The 23,823-nt window shown below is 42.3% G+C and overlaps 1 protein-coding gene across 1 annotated transcript in view; it reads right to left on the bottom strand.

The window, feature by feature from the left end:
• Window positions 1-4,992: 4,992 nt before the first annotated feature.
• The window catches only part of TMEM167A (transmembrane protein 167A), a 39,980-nt gene continuing 21,149 nt past the window's right edge, over window positions 4,993-23,823 (bottom strand). Inside the window, exons 2-4 of the mRNA XM_068247938.1 lie at window positions 21,846-21,955; window positions 11,800-11,834; window positions 4,993-5,383 (exon numbers count right to left, since the gene is read on the bottom strand). Of these exons, the coding sequence (XP_068104039.1) occupies window positions 5,313-5,383; window positions 11,800-11,834; window positions 21,846-21,955 (216 nt within the window). The 3' untranslated portion in view covers window positions 4,993-5,312. The remainder of the gene's footprint in view (window positions 5,384-11,799; window positions 11,835-21,845; window positions 21,956-23,823) is intronic.

Raw genomic sequence — 23,823 nt, 5'->3', positions numbered from 1 at the left:
GTCTATAAAGCCCATTACACCATGAACACAATAAAATCCATGCAATGCTCCAAGAAAGCTATAAACATCAACACAAGTTCTTTCTCTTCACTATGGACTCGCTTCAGCTTTGTTAATAAAACAGGTTTTAATTAAAAAGTTGTGGTAATAATACTGATCCTGATTGTTAGGCCCACTGTCTTCTCCACTTCACTGCAAGTTAATAAAGTTATGGCCCGGTGGGAGGCAGACACTATGGGGTGTTTGGGGAGCCAAGGAAACCAGAGCACTTTGGACCCATTTGCTTTAGTTTGGTAGATTCCTTAATATGTAGGTGACACAGTCAGACCTCAGGAGCTTTTCACAAAAAACAAACAAAAATCATAATAGAACTTATTTACATGAGTCAGTTTTTTTTATAAATGTACCCTAGGTGACAGTTTTTTTTCCTTTTCCTACCTGAAAGAGTTAATCTTCAAGTATGCAAGTGACAGTTTCTCTTTTATCGGTACCTTGTCGGGATCTTAGCGTAGCACTCTCTGAGAAAAGGAGTTACAGCCTAATGTTTTTTTCCTGCATATAACAACTTCTGAGTACAGGGGATATATATATATATATATATATATATATAAAAAAAAAGGTCAATAATACATGTACAGGTTTTTTTTTGCTCTAGGACTCAAGACACTGCCTTTGAGCAGAGACAATGAAACATTAAATCTACTTTGTAAATGTTTATACATAAAATAAAACCATGAGCTATCTAAAAAAACCCCAAAACACGAATTTTTAGGAGGAGGAGGACAGATCCAATGCGTTATTTTCATCTTGGGTTCATTTGATTCCAATAAGAAAAAAGGGACTGATCCAATTCTCTTTTTCTCCTAAGTTTTCTCCTAGGAGATTCATCTTCTGTTAAAAAAACAAACAAAAACAAAACGTTTCAGTACTCTGCAACTGAAAAAGTACCAAAAAGGTAGGTGAAAATGAACTGTCAAAATGATTCTATTTTCTTACTGCTGGTGGCTTAAAATAAATTTTATTGATAAGATGTGAAAATATCAACTAGGTGGAAGCTTAGGAGAAAAAGTGAATTGGATCAAGTGCAAAATGTCATAGCAAGCTTGTGTTATTTTATAATAGAATAACGTTAACTGGTACACTACTCAAAATAAAGTTAAGCAGTAAACAAAATGTCTTTCTTTACCCTCCAAGAACAACCAGTTTAGCTTACACAGACAGTTTGGGATAGTGCCCCTGTACCCCATAGGCCACATGGCCCCAGACTAATAAGCCCGTATTCAAATCCTCCACATTTAAATCCTAACCAAACCCCATGCCAAGGTCCCATGAGACAAATGAAATAAACAAGATAATCTCGTGTTGGATGAAGACAGAACTTGCTGAGATTCTATTCCAGATTTTTTTTCTTCTTATTTGAATGGAAGCATGCTTCACCACAAATCACACTTTTTGTTGAAATTATTCCCATGTTACCACATTGCTCTATACAAACACATCTATACAGAGATCTAGTTTACTTAGACTCAGCACAGATGATTTAACTCAAAACACATTTTAAGGAAGAAGTACAGCAGGCTGATGTGGAGCCAATAGATGGTCAGTAGACTCCAGGAGAACCTGGAACCATGCTGCAATTTCTAAAAGAAGTCACACAAAAGACATACCAATTCTGTTTGCATGTACAAGCATCGTAGTCAAAACAGAGCTATGAAACCTGGCTCAGAATGTACACTGTTATTTTGGCTTGAAGAGTAATACTATGCGTTATCAATGTGCATGCAAAAATTAAGGTTAGTTTAGAACAAGGCTCTTTACTTCTCTACCGGATAGGATTGTAAAGTGAAGCCAAGCTGAAGCTTGGGTCAAAAGGAAATACTTACCTAAGTAGAGGGAAGCCTCTGGATCTTATAGAGGCTTCCCAGGTCCTCCTCGCTCTGGTCAGCACTCGCCGGGACCTCCCGAAAGATCTGGGCAATGCTCCTTTTTAACCCCGGGCGTGGCTGTGCTGCTGCATCCCCATAAGCATGACCATGCCTGCGCAGTAGTATGAAGCTGTTTGTGCGGCTCTGGCTTACTGTGCAGGCACAGCGTGCTCAAATAGGAGCACGGCCCTGGTCATATTTCCGACAAGCCTTAGTTGGAAATATTTGGGTGGCCCACGAGCAGCAATGATGGACCAAAGCACACTGTGGGAAGCCTCTACGGCAGGGGTCCCCAAACGTTTTGGGTTGAGGGCCGGGTCAACATACTTCAGACTGCTGGGGGGCCGGAGTATACATAAAATGATGTAGATGTCTTTGCGGGCCAGACAGTGAAGCATACCCAGGTAACAACCTGCAGTCCAATTGGACAGCAGTGTCACCTGATGTGAGCAGCGAATTACTGCTTTCTGGCTTCCATGTGGATGGGTGTTGCCAGCACTGCCATTCTATATGCGGACCACCAATATTTAAAGATGTAGCCGGCCCCTCACACACATTTTGTGTGTGAGGGGCCGGTAAAAAAAAGCCTCAGGGTGCCACATTCGGCCCGCAGGCCTTAGTTTGAGGACCACTGCTCTACGGGATCCAGAGGCTTCTCTATTCTTAGGCATTTTCTTTTTGCCCTGAGCTGCAGCTCTGGTACACTTTAATCTTGAACGATGGGGGTGCCAACTTTCTTTTCTGTCAAAATCAACGTTTTTGCAGAGCCTTGGAGCATTTTATAAAATAGCTTTTGGAAAGAAATTTGCAAACTAGAGGTAGTTACACAACACACCTCAGTTTTTGCCCCAGTTGGCTAATAAAAGTCCACAAAGGACTGTTCTACAGCAATAGTAAACTCCTCTAGCTGTCAAAAGCAGTAACAAACTACAGGGTAGTTCTTAACCACACAGGTGCTGCATCATCAAAGTCCCCTGATATAAGATGTTGCAAAGGTCCCACATAATGTATGCCAGGTAGCAGTCCATGTGTACTTTGTTTGTGTAGTGTATTGCCCATCATAGTCCCAGTTTAAGAAAATAATTTGATTACAACAAAGACCTATTATATACAGGTAGTCTCGGACTTACGAACGCCCGACTTACGAACGACCCGCCGATATGAACGGCATGGATTGTGTGTTTCCATGGGACAAGTCAAAAAAGAAAATTCTTCAAATTGGACTTGGAGTTTTTGAGAAAATCGATTTTAAAAAATTCAAAGAAAAATGGCTCTTAAACTTGTATAAGCAGGTACAGAGGGCAGATGTGACAACAGAGGGGGACACTGGAGGAACAGGGGGGCACAGGGGACAGAAATGGCCCAATGTTCCGACTTAAGAACAGATTCAGGTTAAGAACGAACCCACAGTCCCTATCTAGTTAATTAACCGGGGGCTACCTGTAATTATATTATTATGTAAAGTAGTAATATTAAACAGCAGGGACATTGCTAACTTGGTCAGCACCAGCCTACAATTCTCCATTTGTTTTCTATAGTCTAGTGGGAGTGTGGTCTACTCCCCCTTACCAGGAGCTAGGATCATGGAGCTGCTACATACTTCCTGTGGTCTTCAACTCCCTCAGGCGAATAAATGGCCATGAGTATGCATGCACCACCTCATCGATATAAAGTCCCATCTACATGATACGATTCTTTTTGCGATTCGATTACGATTCTATTTACGATTCGATTAAATCCGACATGTCCGATCGGGATTCGATTTGATTCAATTCGATTTGCCATTGTTTTGCAATGGAAAATCGAATTGAATCGAATCCCGATCGGACATGTCGGATTTAAATCGGATCGTAAATTAGGATCGTAATCGAATCGCACTAAGAATCACATCGTGTAGATTGGGTTTAAGGCTAATTTTTTGACCAGGTGACAGTTTTGTAAAGTTCCAATTAGCGGGTCACAATCATATGCTAAAGCAGGGAGTAATCATACTAAACAAGAAAATAAGAGCATTACAAATCTATCAGCTTGATCAAAGTGATCACATACTACTTTGTGAATCCTACCAAATTTGAGCAACACCACTCCACCTCCCTTCATTCCAATCGCTCTCCCATTCATCTGTTTTGCTTTTTGCTTAATCTGTCATGTAGCTTCTTCCCCTAACCAAAGTGCAGAACCAGAAGAATTACAAACTACCCTATGCTCCCCTTCATGGATGGAATAAAACATAATGTAAACTTCATCACTAGTTCTTTCTAAATGTCCCAATTTACCTGCAGAATGAGAGTAAATTGACAACCTCAATTAGAAAAATCAGTGGCATACAAAGCTCTGCTTAAAGGGAACCTTAAGTGAGAGGAATACGGAGGCTGCCACCTTCAGACATTTATGTCATCAAGTCACTTTAAGTACTCTTTAAAGTACCAGAAACTTACTGCAGTTACTAAAATGCAGCAGTGGACATGCTCTGCTGTTGTCCAGTCCTGTTTAAATAGGTCTCATGATGGCTAATCAACCTTTTGGCCGCCCCGCTTGAGTTATTTCATGTGAGATAACTCAGTGCAGCCAACTTTACTCAACCCGCCTCCTCTAGCCCCCAAAGGCAGAGAAACGCAGGGTGCGCTTTGATTAGTACCTGATCTAGACGATGCATCAGGTCTCCTTTTCCTTCCGGGAGCTGCGCTTTATGCTGACATCATCCTGCGGCTCCTGATGACATGACATGTGCAAGGTCGGGTTTGCAGAGTTATGTGACTGGCCACTAGAAGGGGCTGGGGGGAGGGGAAATGCTACACCAGTACATGCCAGGGGGAGGGCGAGTAGGATGGATCTTGGTAAGGAGATTATTTGCCATTGTGTGTGTGTGTGTGTGTGGTGTAAAGAGATGACTGGCCACTACATGGTGGGTATGGGTGGGGGTTCGACAAACTGCATGGAGCCCCATGTACCTATATGTACAATATCCATCATAGCAAAACCAGTATCATACACACATTCTCCTTCGTATAAACCTGCAAAAGCTTTATCATGCCCAAAGACTACCAAATAATGACAGACAACACAATAAGCTCTTGAAAACCACATTATCAAATTACTTTTATTTGTTATTTTAGTCTGCAGTTAAGTAATAAAACTGTCATCACAATGTCTGAAATAATTTACTAAGCTTTTCTGAAAAGTATTTTTACCCCCACAAGAAAAATGTGAGTTTCAACATATAAAGATCAAAAACAAGGTCTTCCAAATTCCGATCATTGGAGATTCTTTTCCTTAAGACCGTTTGGTCCCGAGCTTCCGGGTTTTGTTTCTGGACACATTAATGGAAAATATGTCCCACCAAAAACAAAAAAACAAACAAAAACTGTGTGTGAAGTCCTTGGAAGATCATTGCATGAAGAGTATACTGAATGCCATCACCACGCAACATACGGCAACGTAAGGACTTTTCCGCTCACCTGGGAAATAAAACATTGGAATGACATATGCAAAGAGAAGAAAACTAGCATGTCAAGAATATTCCAGACAGGAATGAAAATAAATATGTAAAAAAAAAAAAAAATAGCCATTTCTTCATGCAAGAGAAAATCAAATTAAACTGCAAAGTCAGCTAATGACACAAATTAATGTATTTTGATTGATAACTCTACTGCAGTCTGCAGAAATTGTGGAACCAATCCAAGACCGCTGTGTTCTTGGCATCCAAAGTCACCTTGAAATACACTGCGTGTACGCATTTCACTGATGTCCAAGACGGCATGTCAATCAGACCAGCAAACATTACAGTATATTGCTGTAATGTCTAGCGAGCAACTGAACAATCTGTGATGAATTTGGACAAGCGTGGGTATCGTGTGAAGCCAAACTGTATTTGGGGATATTTACTCATAGGTTTATTTCACTTGGCAGCCAAACTTTATTAAGATGAATGTGCAGATTTATGAAAAAAGCAGTTCAGATGCATAGATCATGTGTGTCAAATGATTGCTTATACAAGCTAAAGGGTTCCTAGTTTGCAGTTTTTGGCAATTTTCAGAACTTTAAAATAAATGTGGCTTCTATCAGTTAAAACATTTTTCATAACCCGTTTAAAGATTTTAGGCAATTCAAATTGGAACTTAAAGGGACACTTAAAGAGAAACTCCAACCAAGAATTGAACTTTATCCCAATCAGTAGCTGATACCCTCTTTTACATGAGAAATAGAATGATTTTCACAAACAGACCATCAGGGGGCGCTGTGTGACTAATTTTGTGCTGAAACCCCTCCCACAAGAGGCTCTGAATACCGCGGTACTCTGGGCAAACTGCCACAATGTAACAATGTTCACAGACAGGAAATGGCTGTTTAAAGCTGTCTGTAACAGCCAGAGCAGCTAGAAACAGCTACATAACTTGCCCACAGTAACAATGTCACCATGTAATACATGTCAGAATGTGAATCTGGGAGAGGAAAGATTTTACAATGAGCAAACACTGACTAAATCATTTATACATAATTATTGTAAAAATGAAGCACTTTTTTTTATTAAATTATTTTCACTGGAGTTCCTCTTTAAGTCAAACCAAAAAAATTAGTTTTACTCACCTGGGGCTTCCAATAGCCCCCTGCAGCTGTCCAGTGCCCTCGCCATCTCCCTCCGATCCTCCTGGCCCCGCCGGCAGCCACTTCCTGTTTCGGTGACAGGAGCTGACAGGCTGGGGACGCGAGTGATTCTTCGCGTTCCTGGCCACAATAGCGCCATCTATGCTGCTATAGCATATATCATATAGCAGCATAGAGGGTGCTAATGTGTCTGGGAATGCGAAGAATCACTCGCGTCCCCAGCCTGTCAGCACCTGTCACCGAAACAGGAAGTGGCTGCTGGCGGGGCTAGGAGGATAAGAGGGAGACAGCGAGGGCACCGGACAGCTGCAGGGGGCTATTGGAAGCCCTAGGTGAGTAAAACTCATTTTTTTTGTTTGACTTAAGTGTCCCTTAAACTAATTTTTTTTTCTTGAAGTTTTGGATGAACCGGATGAGGAAGAGTCATAGCCCCTGTCCTTCGTAAAAATAATAGATTTTCGCAAGATGCAAATGAGAACTTTCTTTAAAAAAAGGGTTTTCTCCTGCCCATTGATTTCAAAAGGGAGCCTTAAGGGCTCGTTCACACTTTCCCGCAAGCGTAAAATGCTAGCGGTTTTTAAAAACAGTTAGCCCATGTAAGCCTGTGGCAGTGTTCTCATTGCCACGTTTGCGGTTAGCGTTAACCACAAACGCGTGAGATGCAGCGCTTTGCCGGCAATTCGCGATTAGCATGCATAGCACCGCTAATCGTGATCGCTCCCAAAACGCTGCAGTGTCCAGTGATTTTTCCACGTTAATTACGGAAAAATCACTCTGGCAAAACGCTAGCGGTAATCGCTGGCGTTTTGTATTTTTAGGTGTGAATGGGGCCTAACTGAGAGGGATATGGATGCTTCCTTTTAAACAATACCAGTTGCCTGGCAGTCCTGCTGATCTCTTTGGCTGCACTAGTGGCTGAATTACACACACCTGCTAATCCTGTCTGACTTCAGTCAGAGCACCTGATCTGCATGCTTGTTGAGGGGCTGTGGCTAAAAGTATTGAAGACTGGTTTAGCAGGAGATTTTTTAAAACGTAAAAATCCATATCCTCAGTTTAGGTTCCCTTTAATGCATTGGCTTTTGGCTTTAGTAATTCAAGTCAGATATTGGTAAAAATCCAGCGGTCACTTTATTTGCCTACTTGCTTTGTGTCAGTGGCTGGAAAGTACTAAGAGTGGGGGATAAGTACAATGGCTAGATACGTAGCATTTTAAAAGTCAGAAAATAATAATCTGAACATTTGTACAGCGCTTTTGGGCCCGTTTCCACTAGAGCGAATCCGCATGCGTTGTCTGCATGCGGATTCGCATAACCAATACAAGTGGATGAGACTGTTTCCACTTGTCAGTTTTTTGGTGCGTTTTTCTGTGCAGGATTTTTCTGCACGGTAGGGCCTGCAGAATTCGCCTGCGTGAGGAATGCAGGCGATTCGCAGGCTATGTATTTAATAGGGAAAACGCACATGCGTTTTTTGCCGCGATTTCGCGTGCGAATTCGCACGAAAACTAATGCAAATTGAACCAGGCAGTGACATGGTTAAAATCGCTCATAGCCTGCCTATGCGAAATCGCATGCGAAATCGCGGCAAAAATCGCATGCGGAATCGCATCCGCATGCGATTTTGTCAGCGGTGGAATCCCAGCGATTCGCACCGCACTAGTGGAAACGGGCCCTTTCTCCTTTCGGACTCAAAGCGCTCAAGAGCTGCAGCCACTGTGACGCGCTCAAGAGTGTCCTGCAGTGTTTGGGAGTCTGGCCTAAGCACTCCTCACTGAATAGGTACTGACCGTAGCCAGGATAGAACCCTAGTCTGCCATGTCAAAGGAGCCCTTAACCATTACACTATCCAGCCACCAAGCCACATTCCACCTGACCAGCAGGTTTGACCAATCTATGTTGGCTCATGTGCTTCAAATAACAACACATGGGGCCCTTATGCAATTCACTTTTACACCTGAGTTTTCTCCTAGGAGAAAAAAATTTCATCTTTGATTTAAAATAACTTTTTAGCACTTTGCAATGGAAAAAGTATTTAAAAAAGTAGGTAGAAAGTACTATCAAAAATTCGAGTATATATATATTTTTTTTTGCTTGCTGGCGGTTTAAAATGCATTTTATTGACAAGTTTTAAAATATCACTTAGGAGAAAACTCAGGTGAAAAAGTAAATTGCATATGGGCCATGGTGTCCTCAATGCATAAAAACTGGTGGGAGGAGGTGCCCAAAACAATAAAATGCATAAAAAAAATATATACACATGTGAATATGCAAACAATGGAAAAGATTGCACAAGGGAATACTATGCATTTCACAGGTTGACCTTGCTTCTTCAAGTCAATTATATGCACATAAATACAAAGTAATCAAGCTGAAAAAGGTCTCCAATTAATCCATTACATACACTAAGCTAAACTGAAAACATTAAATTTTGATCAACAAAAGTGGAATCTTCCTGTGAAGGTACCTGAAGCGATATGATGAGATAAACATGTAGAGTGTAGAGCTAAACAAAACTAGCCCATTTTCTTTGTTATATTAAGGGCTAAGAATCTAGTGTTGTAAATGACCGTTTTTCTGCAGTCGTACTTGAGTTGGACTGTAGCACAGCTCTCACTGATAAACAATTACAGGTCATAAAACTACTGCACATACACTTCAGACAGCAGGGAACAGGTACAAAAGGTCACTAGTTTACGATTTGTCTGGGAGCTGTACAACAAACACTTTGGTCATTCATATGAGACAATAAAAAAAATATTAAACTTAGATTTTTAGCTTTAAAAAAAAATATGATCATAAAAATTCCAGGAATTATTATTTAGGATTAGGACTATAGACACAATTGTTTATTTTCACTTCAGGTTTGCATTAGTAGCTAAGCTAAAGAAGCCAAAAATAAGTATTTTTAAATTCTAGTCACTTTTCCAAAGAGAAAAAGTTTTAATCAAATCATCTCCGTACAATTCAAATATTTTAACAAACTGTAACTAAGCCCCCTATTTGCTTTAGTTTTTTTCTCATGTGACACAGCACAGGAACTCTGATGGTTACATTGTGAAAGCTGCCTTGTATGGCTCTCAGCTTCTTGTGACACAGGAAGAACTATTCTTGACCTTGTAAACATACAGTTAGCATGCTTCTGGATGTGTAGGTTCCTTGCTCTCTATGCAATAAATGCAATGTCACTGTGGTAAAAAAAACACAAAAGCAGGCAAGGTGCACATCATTTTACCTCCCGCTTTATGCAGTTACTAACCAACCACAGAACATGTGGACAATTCCAGCATAACATGAAAAGTTAAATTTCAAACCTGGCGCCCTATACATGTGCTGTGATGGATCGGGTAACCAGGGGGTAGTCGGACGGCACTACCCCCTGGTCACCCGATCCCATCCATCACAGCACATGTATAGGACACCTGGTTTGAAATGTCACTTTTCATGTTATGCTGGAATTGTCCACAGGAATATAGTGGCAATTTTTCTGGAACAACAAAAGGATTTTATAGAGAGATGGTGCCCAGATCTTTTTCTATGGTACATGGGGTTAACTGCAATTATGTTTTTATGCTCGTTTGAATAAACAAGCTCTCAGCAGTGCCAACTTTTCTCACCTCTATTCTTATTTTATTATGGACTCCTATTAACCACTTGAGGACCCACCCTTTACCCCCCCTTAAGGACCAGCGCTGTTTTAGGTGATCTGTGCTGGGTGGGCTGTGCAGCCCCCAGCACAGATCAAAGGGCACTCAGAGCGATCAGATCGCCCCCCTTTTTTCCCCACTAGGGGGATGATGTGCAGGGGGGGTCTGATCGCTCCTCCTGGCTGGCATTTTGCGGGGGGGGGGGCACCTCAAAGCCCCCCTCCGCGGCGAAATCCTCCCCCTCCCTCTCCTACCTGCTCCCCCGGGAGATCTGGGCTGCACAGGACGCTATCCGTCCTGTGCAGCCAGTGACAGGACGTCCCCTGTCACATGGAGGCGATCCCCGGCCGCTGATTGGCCGGGGATCGCCGATCTGCCTTACGGCGCTGCTGCGCAGCAGCGCCGTACAAATGTAAACAAAGCGGATTATTTCCGCTTGTGTTTACATCTAGCCTGCGAGCCGCCATCGGCGGCCCGCAGGCTATTCACGGAGCCCCCCGCCGTGAATTGACAGGAAGCAGCCGCTCGTACGAGCGGCTGCTTCCTGATTAATTAGGCTGCAGCTGGCGACGCAGTACTGCGTCGCTGGTCCTGCAGCTGCCACTTTGCCGACGCACGTTATGAGTGTGCGGTCGGCAAGTGGTTAAAGAACAGGGGGCTGTTACCTCAAGCAGTAAACTTCTATGCTCCTCTATTCATGCTCCATAGACCTGCTGGCTGTGAATAGTCCGAGAGCGCTGGTTTGCATTTGTGAATTGACCCTCCGCTACACCACACTTAAAGGAAACCTGAGGTGAGAGGGATATGGAGGCTGACATTTATTTCCTTTTAAAAAATACCAGTTGCCTGGCAGTCCTGCTGATCCTGTGTCTCTAATACTTTTAGCCATAGCCCCCGAACAAGCATATGCAGATCACTGTACCGTACTGTACAAATACAACTGTTTCTATAGAGGATGCAGGGATGATGGTGCAGCGCATGTGGGCAGCTTCCAGTGGAAGGGGCAAGGAGAGGGGGGCAATGTGCTCTGGGATCACCATTTAACCTCCTTAACGGTAACCATGAGCTAGACTCGAGGTGGAAAACCGCAGCTCAAACGCCGACTCAGGTTTTACATATTAGCAATATACTTGTTCCAGGGTTTTGACTCAGACACTACTTATGCCAGGAGAGCAACAGGGCTGCTTTACAAGGAAATAAACATGGCATCCTCCATATCCCTCTCACTTTGGGTTTCCTTTAAAGCTGCAGTGCCAGCATTCCTTCTGTTCTCTGAAGCCTCATTATAAAGTAAGCCTTTTAGCCAATGAGGTTCGCCTGAACCTCTCTTTGGAAGAATATTGTTTGGTCTTATGCTTTGTCGGTAGCAGCTCCATCATTGGCCATTGAGTGTGGTGATACAGTATGCCGGTATCAGTTGCACTGTGACACATTCACTGCTGACAAGATCAATGAGAAGCGGCAGCAAGAGATCCCAAGATTCTCTTATCAGTGCTTGTGTCCTTTAGCAAATGGATTTTGTAGTGATGACAAATGTTATACAGATTTCTATACTAAATATGAGCAACTGTTAAAACTCGAGAGTTGTGATTGTCTACATCAAGAAGGTAAAACTAAACTCACCAATCCGTGCACACTTCCAGAATATGCCAAGTACTCTGCAATAAAAACAAATGTGGAGATTAAGCAAAGACTATCTGAAGAAAAGCAGGGACACCAGTGATTTAATGGAAACCCATTCTTAGATCATTCATAAACCAGGTCTTACAACAATGTAGCAATATCGTTTTAAATGATTCATTAGGTACATACCTGAACCACATGGAAGATAAAAAAAACATACACAAATATTTCGTTCTTAGTACAGCACTTTACCAAAAATGTATGCGAGATGTCAGCTCTGTCTTTACTTGTCTCTATTTGCACTGGTAAAATAGCACCGTGAAAGTGCCTGTGAGTTGAGGTTTACACTACAAAGTGCCATGGTAAGTGTCTCTACTGAACTCCCCCCGAGCAGCAGCAAGGCAGGCAAGAAGCACCTCTCTTCATTAAGTTTATATGAAAAGGTAATCCACAAAACGCTACTACATACTGGCTAGTCTCATTAAAACAGGAGTATGCAAAAAAAAAAAGTCCACTAAATACTATTGATAACATATGCCTAAGGCTTGGATCACACATAAAAAGGTATCCAGTCAGTTTGACAGTTGGCATCAGCATTACTACGGCCGTGTTCACACATAAATCTGTACAGTTCTAGCCCAGTTAGTTTTGCATGTATTACTACGGCCGTGTTCACACATAAATCTGTACAGTTCTAGCCCAGTTAGTTTTGCATGTATTACTATGGCCGTGTTCACACATAAATCTGTACAGTTCCAGTCCTGTCAGTTTTGCATGTATTACTATGGCCGTGTTCACACACAAATCTGAACAGTTCTAGCCCAGTTAGTTTTGCATGTATTACTATGGCCGTGTTCACACACAAATCTGTACAGTTCCAGTACTGGGGATTGGATGCATGTACTGGCAGCTGTCCTAATGCACCTCCCCCCCCGTCACCCTCTTGCAGGTCCCTGGAGTCGGGCATTATGCGCCGCCGCTGGCCCAGCTGCCCACATCCTACAGCGTGCGCCCGCGGCCCCGTTTCTCCTACTTAAAGAGAAACTCCGACCAAGAATTGAACTTTATCCCAATCAGTAGCTGGTACCCCCTTTTACATGAGAAATCTATTCCTTTTCACAAACAGACCACCAGGGGGCGCTGTGTGGCTGATATTGTGGTGAAACCCCTCAAACAAAGAAATTCTGAGTACGTACAGTTTCCTGTCTGTGAACCCTGTTGCATTGTGGGAAATAGCTGTTTACAGCTGTTTCCAACTGCCAAAACAGCAAGCAGCAGCTACATCACTTGTCAGCAGTAAAAATGTCACCATGTGGTAAATGTCAGAATATAAATCAGGGATTTAAAAGATTTTACAATGGGCAAACACTAACTAAATCATTTATACATAATTATTGTGAAAATGAAGCACTTTTTTTATTACATTATTTTCACTGGAGTTCCTCTTTAAGTCAGCTCTAGTATCCTTTAATGTCTCCTAGGAAAAACCTCAGGAGAATTGCAAAAAATGTATTGCTGTAAACTTACAGATTGAGGATCCTAGTACCTGATGCATTCCTTTCTTCTCAGTGATAGTGTGGGAGATCTGACAGTACACAAATGAGAGGGAAACTAGGGAAGATATGTCTTCAGCAGGAATGATCAGAGGTATGCAAATTCTTCCGAGTTGATGCAAATTTTTAAGCAAATATATAGAGCTTAAAAATTGACCAATTTAAACCTGGTTTTAAATTGAATGGTCCATTTTCAAACACCATACATTTACATAAAAATGTGCATAATTTTGGAAGAATTTGCATCTCATTGATCATCCCTAGTTTTCAGTAGGGATGATCAATAAGATGCAAATATTTCTGAGTTCATGCAAATGTATGTAGTTTATGCAAGTATATGCACCTTCAAAATGTACCAATCAGTTTAAACATGGGTAGGACTTGATTGGTCCGTTTTCAGGCTGCATAAATATTTACATAAATTTGCATAAACTCAGATAATCCCAAATCTTCAGATGCCTCTCTTGCTCACATATCCCTAAAATGCTTATTTTTCGAGTTGACGCAAATTTTATACATACAGCTTGGGATTTTCCCATTCCTTATTGACAGCTAATCCATCTGATTTATCCAGTTCCAAGCTGCATGCAGGTCTATTTGGTACAGGGAATTCACCCAGTAGTTACAAAAAGCTGCCAGCAGGTAAGTGCTACAATTCCTGATCACACAATTGCACAGTGCTGAGTCCTCCCAGTACCATATGATCACTAATGCCAATGCAGGTGTGTCAAACTCAAATACAAAGTGGGCTGTAATTGAACACTGGGAACAAGTTACGGACCAACCGCAATGCCCAGTGGCTACCTCTCTCCCTTATAAAGTTCCCTGGTGTCTAATGACCCTCCTACCTCCCTATACAGTTCCCTGGTGTCTAATACCTCCTTCTTACGCTATACAGTTAAATACTACTTTTCCCACTGTGAGGCTCTTGATACAAGGTGTTAAAAAATACCAGGCCCTGGTATTTAGTGGCACCCTCCCTCCCCTATATAGCTCCCTGGTGTCTAGTGGTCCCCCATCACACACCTAAACAGATCCCTGGTGTCTAGTGACCCCCCCATACAGTTCCCTGGTGTCTACCCGCACCCTCCTCTATACAGTGCTCTTGTGTCTAATGGGCCCCCTCCCTCCTCCTATATAGTTCCCTGGTGTCTAGTGGGCCCTCTACCTTATACAATTCCCTGATGTCTAGTGGCCCCTCCCTCCCCTATACAGTTTTATGGTGTCTAATGGTACCCTCCTTACACTACTAAACAGTTCTCTGGTGTGTAGTGCTCCCCCATATTGTTTCCCTGGTGATCTAGGGCTTTACCCGCAATTTAGCTTTTCTGGTGGTCTACAGTGGGCCAAATATAAAGGGCTCTGTGGGCCAGATTAGGCCAGTGGGCCAGAGTTTGACATGTATGTGATAACATAACTGCAACTCCACAACGTAAACAGATTTTCACTGTTTAAGAAAATGTTCTTTAAATACAACTATAATCATGAAGCAAGTTTTTTTATGTTAGCTTTTTTAATACCTTGTATCAAGAGCCTCACAGTGGGAAAAACCTTAAAAAGCAGAATATTTGGTATGGTAGGGGCAGGAGTCAAGTGTTGAAGGAGACAAACTGAGCAACTAGCCATTCTCTGTAGATGTTATCAGCTGAATTCCAATTCCTGATCCATCTGACCTTGCGGAAGAGGTGATCACTACCCTAGAGGGAAATGTCTTCCTGAATTTCACCCAGCAAAGAGGATTTTTAGGTCAAGTGTCTTGCTTTTAAGGGGAAATCCCAAAGGAAATTCCTATAATAGGCATCTCAATTCAGGAAGGAAAAGCCCACACAAATCCACAATATCGTTAAGGGTGTCCTCAATGTTCTGACATATAGTACAAACTCTTCATACAGTCCTGGCCAAAAGTTTTGAGATTGTCAAAAATATGAGTTTTCACAAAGTTTGCTGCTAAACTTCTACGCGTTGCCGCATTCCGCACGCGTAGATATGCGGCAACGCGTATTTTTGTACACGTTGCGGTCCGCAACAGCGCTAATTGCAGTAGGGAATTCATCCAATAATACGCATGGCGGCCGGCCGACTGGTGAGTCGTCAAAAACGAAACTAAGTGACAGCGGGGGACCAGAGGATTCCAGAGGGGCTGCGAGGGCACAGGACTGCTGCAGGGGGCTGGTAATAGCCCCAGGTAAGTGAAACTCTTTAACCCCCGTTCAGTTAAGGATCCCTTTAAGTTACATTAGTTATGTTAATTAAAATAGATACCCACCCTGTTTTAAAAGAACAGGCAAATGTTTGTGATTTCATGGGGGCAGCCATCTTTTTGGCTGAAAGGAGGGGACAGGGAGCTCCAACTGTCCTGTGTCCTGATGCTTCAAATCTCAAATTCAAAATTTAATTTAAAAAATGTTTGCACCAAAACTGCAGAACTTTCTTATGTGCAGCTAAAAAATTAGGCTTGGGTAAGAAAAATAAAGTTCTGATGCTGTCAAACTATTAAAGAAAACCCAAGCCTTTTCAGTGCTGCTGAGTAGATTTTTAGTCTGGAGGTTCACTTTACGTAGAAGACCAGAAGCAGTAAATCACAGTGCAACTAGAGGGTGCAGCAAGGGTTAGTGTAATGTAATGTTATGTAGTGCAGTGTAACTAGTGGGGGCAGCAGGGGTTAGTGTAGTGCAGTGTGACTGTTGGGGGCAGCAGGGTTTAGTGTAGTGTAATGTAGTGCAGTGCAGTGCAGCTGGTAGGTGCAGCAGGGGTTAGTGTAATGTAGTGCAGTGCAGCTGGTAGGTGCAGCAGGGGTTAGTGTAGTGTAACTGGTGGATGCAACAGGGGTTAGTGTAGTGTAGTGCAGTGTAACTAGTGGGTGCAGCATGGGTTAGTGTAGCGTTTTGCAGTGTAACTGGGGGAGACAGCAGGTCTTCATCTAGTGTAGTGTAGTGTAAATGGTGGGGGCAGCAGGTGTTAGGTTAGTGCAGCTGGGCAGTGTAGCTTACAGACAGGTTGGGAGGGAAAGGGTCCATAAGACGCCCCTGTACTATAGATGCACCAGGTTTAGGCTTATAGTCCGGAGCATTTTATAGTCCTAGAAAGATGCTTTAGCTTCCACTTAAAGGATTCGAGTTGTACATCTGCAAACCTGTAAACCCCCCATGTAAGCAGCTTCATGCAAAAATGGCCCAAAATGAGAAAAAAAAAACCCCCCAAAAAAAAAACCTATACAAGTGTTGGAGTTTGATGTATGCAAGCACCCTACGAGCATTTCCATGACATTTAGCTTCAAGCACAGTAATTAAGTCACATTTCCAGTAGACAATTCTCTATTTATGCCTAATTTAAGAGACAACAGTGGTCTCTGGCTCTAGCCATAAGAATGGCTGCTGGGGGTGTTACTGTAAGAGCTCTAGTCGGTGAAATTTTAAGTTAGTTAAGTCCTTCACATCAAACAACTGATGTCTGGTTCAGGAGGACCCGTATTACCGATCTGTAGTCTTCAGCTGGTCTTTTTCATTTGAAAATTGAAGAAGAAGAAGAAAATGGCCTTTAACAAATGTAACGTGACACAGACATTAGGATAGTAATCATCTATACCAAACATGGCATTTTGTATAATTTATCATTTTACTTAATTCCAGGAATAAACTTTTTCCATTCTGGATAATGTGGTAAGGGATTCAAACCACTTGAGTTTGTGTTGCTGACCTTTGTTCCTGTCTCTGAGAATATTCATGACATCCCTCTCAGACTGGAAGAGGAGAAATTGGACAGCAACAGACAAAACAAGGGAACAAAATTGTAGAGTTGTGGAGAATTGGCATCTCTGGTTAGTTTTTATTGGTGTCCTTCATTTCCAAGAAATTGTTTCTAACTCCTTTCTACATGGTTGAAAATTAAAACAAAAGAAGTGTGGAATTATGAGAATATCTGTAAAACTGGCCGATATGAAGGAAGGAAGTGAGAAACACCAAAGCAGTGTTTCCCAACCCTGCCCTGAAGGTCCACCAACCAGGAACGTTTTGTGGAAATCCAAACAGGAAGTTAATCAGCTCTGCTAAGACACGGATTACCTCACCTGTGAATCTGTGCAGTTTCCTCACTGTTGGCAGGCATTGGATTTGGGAACACTGTCCTATGGAACAGCGCTGGCTTCTGAAAACTGAAGGCATCCAAAATGTCCAAATAGCAACAACCGTAGTGTATCACTTCAGGGAAGGAAATCCCCTTTTTCCAACTTCCAGGTAAGCAGTATCGCTCTCTCAGCATAGAACTCTCAGTAAATGAACATTCTGCAGATATCACCTGGCAGGACTTAAGATGCCACCACCAGGGATACATTTCAGAATGTAAATCAAGGTGAGGAAAGATTTTACAATGGGCAAACACTGACTAATCTATAAAATGAATATTGTAGAAAATAAGCAATTTTCTTCACTGTTATTTTCACTACAGTTCCTCTTTAACTAGATCTAACTGACTATATGCCTGATGACCTTACATCATTGGTCATGAAAGCATTTGAAAAACTGGCTTATCTGCAATCCATCACAGATCCCCGGCTGGACTCTCTGCAATTTCCCTATACAGTAGTTCTATATCTGCATTATTTACTAGAGTATCTAGACTCCCCAGGAACCTAGACCAGAATTGTATTTCTGGATTTCAGTTCTGCATTCAATACCATAATACCACTGCTGCTATACAGCAAGCTGTCCCAACTACGCATACCTAATTTCATCTGCAAATGAATAAGCAGACTAGGGAAACACACCTCTGGCTCTTTCACAGTCAGCACAGGAGCACCCGAGGGCTGTGTGCTCTCCCCAATGCTTTATTCACTGTACTGTAAAGGTTCTGATGTTCACAGATGACACAACAGAAGTTGGTCTTATACAAAATGGGGAGGAGTCTACATACAGGCAAGTAGGGGAACAAGCTTTCCTCCTGGTGCAGCACCAACAACCTGTAACTTAAAGAGACACTGAAGCGGAAAACAAAATGATGACAGAATGATTTGTATGTGTAGTACAGCTAAGAAATTAGGAGCAGAGATACAAGTCTAAAGGCCCATACACACGGGCTACAACTGTTGCTGGAAACACATGGCGCGCGCATGTTGCGGCAACAGGTCCTCCATGTGTATGAGGCGTGCGCAAGCAACTGCTGCTAGTCAAAGCTGTCTCCAGGCGATTGACTTGTTCAATCCCCGGCAACAGCTGTTGCAGCAACCGTCCCTAGTCTCAAGTCGGTTCGGTCCGTGTGTATGCTAGTCTCTAGCAACTCTTGTGAGTCCGACAGTTCATTGAACCTGCAACAGAAGTTGCTGAGCAACAGTTTCCGCTATGTTGCAGACAGGTCGTTGCTGCGTGTATACAATCGTCGCTTGTATACAACTGTCGTTGCTGGAGACTTTCAACTGTTGCTTGTCCCCATGCAACTGCAGACATCCGTGCCTCATGTGTATGTAGCTTAATATGGTTTCCTGTACAGGACGAGTTAAGAAATGCCAGTTATCAATGCAAAAGAGACATTGGGCTCCACGACTTTTAAAGTCGCAGAGAGCTCTGTCTTCTGAAGCTTGGTATCTCAACTGTCAGTCACTGTGTTTTCTTTTTCTCTCCAGAGGACAGGTCAAAAGTTCACTTGCCTGCTCTGTAAAATCATTTAGGCCTCATTTCCACTTAATGTGCGTCTGTCCGCTTTTTATCAGCATATCAATCTTACAGATTGATACATTTTGCTGAAAAGCGGATAGAAGCGCACAGATGGAAACGAGGCCTTAGAATGCTGAGTAGTGTGTAATCTGCAAATATTAGACAGTGATGCAATGTTATAAAAACACTATATAACTGAAAATAAAAATGAGAACATTTTCTCTGCTACTAATGCTCTAGTAATTATCTGTACTACACAACCAATTCATTATATCATATTTTTTTTTCTCTTCATTGTCTCTTTAACCACTTTGTCCTCCTTGACGTATAAAAACGTGAAGGAGGACAGGCGCGCTCCCGCGCGCTCCCGCGGCCGATCGCGCGCGTGCACGCGCACTCCCGGCCGCGGAGTCGGTAGCCACGGAATCAATGTATCGGGCTGGGGAGCCCGATCATTGATTCCTCTCCCCCGCTGAAAAAGCGACAGCTTCTCTCGGAAGCTTCGCTCTTTCTGAAGCTGTGTCCCTCTAAGCGTACATTGTACGCTTAGAGTGACGTCATGTAAAAAAAATCGAGATTGCCATCTTGTGGCCAAAAAGTAAAACTACAAGCAAATACCCAAAAACATTACACAACACCAATATTTCCCCAAATAAAACACTTTTATATCCCACCCTCCCAAAAATGCCCACATAAAATGTTTAATAAAAAAAAACAAAAAAAAACATTACTATAAAAAAAAAAAAACATAAATATTTACCTAAGGGTCTAAACTTTTTAAATATCTATGTAAAGATGAAATATTTCTCTCTATTTTTTTTTATAAGCTTGTAAATAGTGATGTATGCAAAACGGAAAAAATGCTCTTTTATTTCCAAATAAAATATTGTCGCGATACATTGCGATAGGGACATAATTTAAATGGTGAAATAACCGTGACAAATGGGCAATAACAATACGTGGGTTTTAATTATGGAGGCATGTATTATTTTAAAACTATAATGGCCGAAAACTGACAAATAATGAATTTTTTCATTTTTTTTCTTATTCTTCCTGTTAAAATGCATTTACAGTAAATTGGCTCTTAGCAAAATGTACCCCCCAAAGAAAGCCTAATTGGTGGCGGAAAAAACAAGATATAGATCAGTTCATTGTGATTAGTAGTGATAAAGTTATAGGCTAATGAATGGGAGGTGAACATTGCTCGGATGCATAAGCTGAAAACGACTGAGATGTTAAGTGGTTAATGATCCTAAGATTATGGAGATGATAATAGATCTCCCCCTAGCAACTCCCCCTAATTATAAATGGATCTACAGTAACCCAAGTAGAGCCAACATCATCAAGAAAGCGCAACAGAGGATGTACCACCTATGGCAGCTGAAAAGGTTTGGTCTACTACAAAAATGAATGTGGCAGTTCTACACTGAAATCATCAAATCCACCATGACATCATCATTGACTGTCTGGTTCTGCTCTTGCTCAGTACTAGGAAAGGAGATACTGCAGCACATCATCCAGTCAGCAGAAAGAATAACTGGCTGTAGCTTACCTTCCCTACTAGATCTTTACACTAGCAGGTGCAGAAAGAAAGCAACCAAGATTGCCTCTAGCCCAGGGGTCTCAAACTCGCGGCCCGCGGGCCATTTGCGGCCCTCGATACAATATTTTGTGGCCCTCGCTGGCAAAAGCTTTCTTATAGTTCGCTTCAGTGCTCCTAAGTAATCCGCCGTATCCCCGCCGCTAAACGAGGGCTACAGAGCCCCCAAATCGCCCAGGGGGGCAATCTGCCAGCATTTCCTGGAAGGGGCAGAGCTTTCAGCACCAGCTCTGCCCCTCCTGACGTCAATTGCCGCACGGATCGCTGCCTTTCCCCGCCCCTCTCTGTGAAGGAAGAGTGAGAGGGGCGGGCAGAGGCGGCGATACGCCGCGATTGTGAAATTCCTTATGCGGCCCCGCCTCATCCTGACTTTGCCTCCTGCGGCCCCCAGGTAAATTGAGTTTGAGACCCCTGCTCTAGCCCCTCTCACCCTATCTTCCAGCTTATGCCTTCAGGGATAAGATACTGGTCAGTCGCAACTAAAACTTCCAGACACAGGAACAGTTGTTACCTTCAGAACGCAGAACTACGCTAGAACTCTTAGGACTTAAAAGCATGACTGCACAGAACTTAAATAGAACACTTCTTACCCTGTATACTACCACTATAACGTACATACTGTGCTTGACTTATGTCTATACTGTCTGTTCTTGTATTGTTTTGCTTGTGTCCATTAAGACACTGCCAAGTGAAATTCCATGTAAGTGCAAAGTTTTTTGGCCAAATAAAAATTGATTTCTTTCTCCAGGTAACACAAAGGGAATCAAAAGCAAAGTTACGTACACACACTGGATTTACTTTGAGCAGGGTGGCCTTGGGCAAGAATCTAGCATTTGTATGGAAGTCCACATCACTTAAAGAACCAGTATGTCAGTGTGTTTCTGTAAAATCAACCAATTGAAAAAAAAGACTCACCTTGAATTCTGCATCCAACAATTAACATTTTTTACACGTTACGCATGGGAATGCTTTCTGCAGAATCCTTCAGAAACCAGTGACAGGACACAAAACATCATGGCATTTACTGTATATGCAGCAACATGTAGAACAAACCATAGAGTAGCTGCACTTAGAACACATAATAATGTAAAATAGAATACAGAGAGGATATTCACCTTCAACTTAATTCAATGGTTATTCATTTTCTGCATAGATTTAACATGCATTTACCATATTAGGTAAGACAGACAATACGACTTGTAGCATCAATTAACAGATCAGAAATGTTAATATTAAATGGTAACTTACCCAGTTTTATTTTTGTCAAGGAGATTGGGCATCATTGCTCGTAGATAAGCACACGTACATATCAGCAGGAGAATCACTGTCAGTAAACTCTGGAAGTTAAAAATGGCAGACTGCCAAGAAAACAAAAATGTACATTAATCAGAGCTTTTGTTCTTATATCAAGCTAATGCCATGCTAGACCTCTCCTTCCAACTCTAGAAATCCTGAACTACATTTTTAGACTGAGGTTTGTTAGTTAGCAGCTAGGGTCCCTTCCAAAAGGATGGCCTCATCCCGGTGGAAGGGTCCAGTACGGAACACTTTGCATGCAAACTGTTTTGGAAGCGAACATCCTCCATTAATGCTAATTTGCTGCATCTGTTTTGAATGCAAGATGTGTACCCTGCCTATAACTAGGCTCTGCACACCTATGCTGGTAGTCATTCAGATGTAGCCTGCGTTGGGAATCGTTGCCGCCTCTCCCTGCTGTCTAAAAAAATGTAAGTTTACCTTATGGCTAGCTGCTCCCAATTGATATTTATATTTGCATTCCGTTACTATTAGAGGTTAGGGCTCTAGTGCATAATAGCATCTGTTTTGAATACAAGGTGTTTATGCTGCCTCTAGGGTACTCTGCACGCCTCTGTTGGCAGTCATTCAGATGCGGCCTGCTCTTAGAATGCACTGCCATTTCTCCCCAGTTATCCTGACTACAGTCTGGCCTAGTTGTAAGAGCAACTAGTATACAGTACATGTAAAAAATAAATGTTTTGAGATCTTGAAGTTCCTCTACTGCTAACAGCAGCATTGTATCAAATTAGTGGTACACGTGGGAAGAATCACACACTCTACAGCCTTAAGCAAAAGTACCTAATGACAGGACAAGAAACTATACCTGTCAGTATGAAAACACATTACACAATTCCTGTTCATGTTATTTACAATCCACTGTTTTGTTATGTTTATCTAGTATTTGCAAGTTGATTTTTCCATTTAGGCACCTGGAGTAGCCAGTCATTAAGCCTTGTGCTCACTGCAAAATACTGACAATCGTTCATTGTGCACGATATTGTGCATCTGTCATTTAACAAAATAATAATTTGTTAATACGATGGCTAAAGATGGCCGATGAACCGCGACGATCGTTCGTATTGAAAGACCATCATGACGAATCAATTCACTAACGTTCGTTCAAATTTTCATTAACGTCAATGGACTTTTGCAAAAATATTGTTTTATTTGAAGGATTGTTTTAGCAATAGTTCATGTCCCATTGTTCACGTCCCATCTTTAGTGATGTTGAAAGATGGATCGAGAAATGATAATTCGTCGTCTGAGTTCCCCGATCCGATCTTTCTATTGTACTCAGCTTTAGACTGGCTGCAATTACTGATACATGTCGGCCCAAAGCACTGACTGACTGACTGACCAGAGAAAAAGCAAGAAAAACAGGCAAGCAAGTACCCAAAACCTGATGGATTTCACATTTCTAAAGAGCCTTGAACTGCATGCTGCTGGAGTGATTTCCTTACAGGAGCTGTGCACTAAACGTTCACTTCACACAAAGATATGGGTTTGCTTAGCATGCATGCCATACTTGTACAGTAGAGTCCCAGTTATCTGGCACAGGCGGGGGATGCAAGATATATGTCATTTCCGGTTGTGGGGGCCTCCACTTAACACTAAACACCTCAGGAGAGCCTACGCAGAGCAAAAACTTACAAGAGCTCAGGGCACCGGTCCCCTTTACTTCCTGCAGTTCCCAGCTGTTCTGCTGCATCCTCTCTGTATGGCATTGATGCATGCATGTAACCCGATGCGGGTCAGGTTGCACATCAGGAGCTGTACGAGGATGCAGCAGAGCAGCCACCAGTTGTAGAAGTGAAGAGGATCGGTCATTCCTAGTGTGCACTGCTCTGCATAATTAGAAAGGAACTCCCGCATTCTCCCACCCATTTACTGCTAGTTGACCGTTGATTGGTTGAGTCCTGGCTAACCA

Source organism: Hyperolius riggenbachi, chromosome 1 (genome assembly GCF_040937935.1).
Source record: "Hyperolius riggenbachi isolate aHypRig1 chromosome 1, aHypRig1.pri, whole genome shotgun sequence".
In the NCBI taxonomy this organism is placed as follows: Eukaryota; Metazoa; Chordata; class Amphibia; order Anura; family Hyperoliidae; genus Hyperolius; species Hyperolius riggenbachi.
The sequence above is the reverse complement of the archived record's forward strand: the minus strand, read 5'-3'. Positions and strand labels throughout refer to the sequence as shown.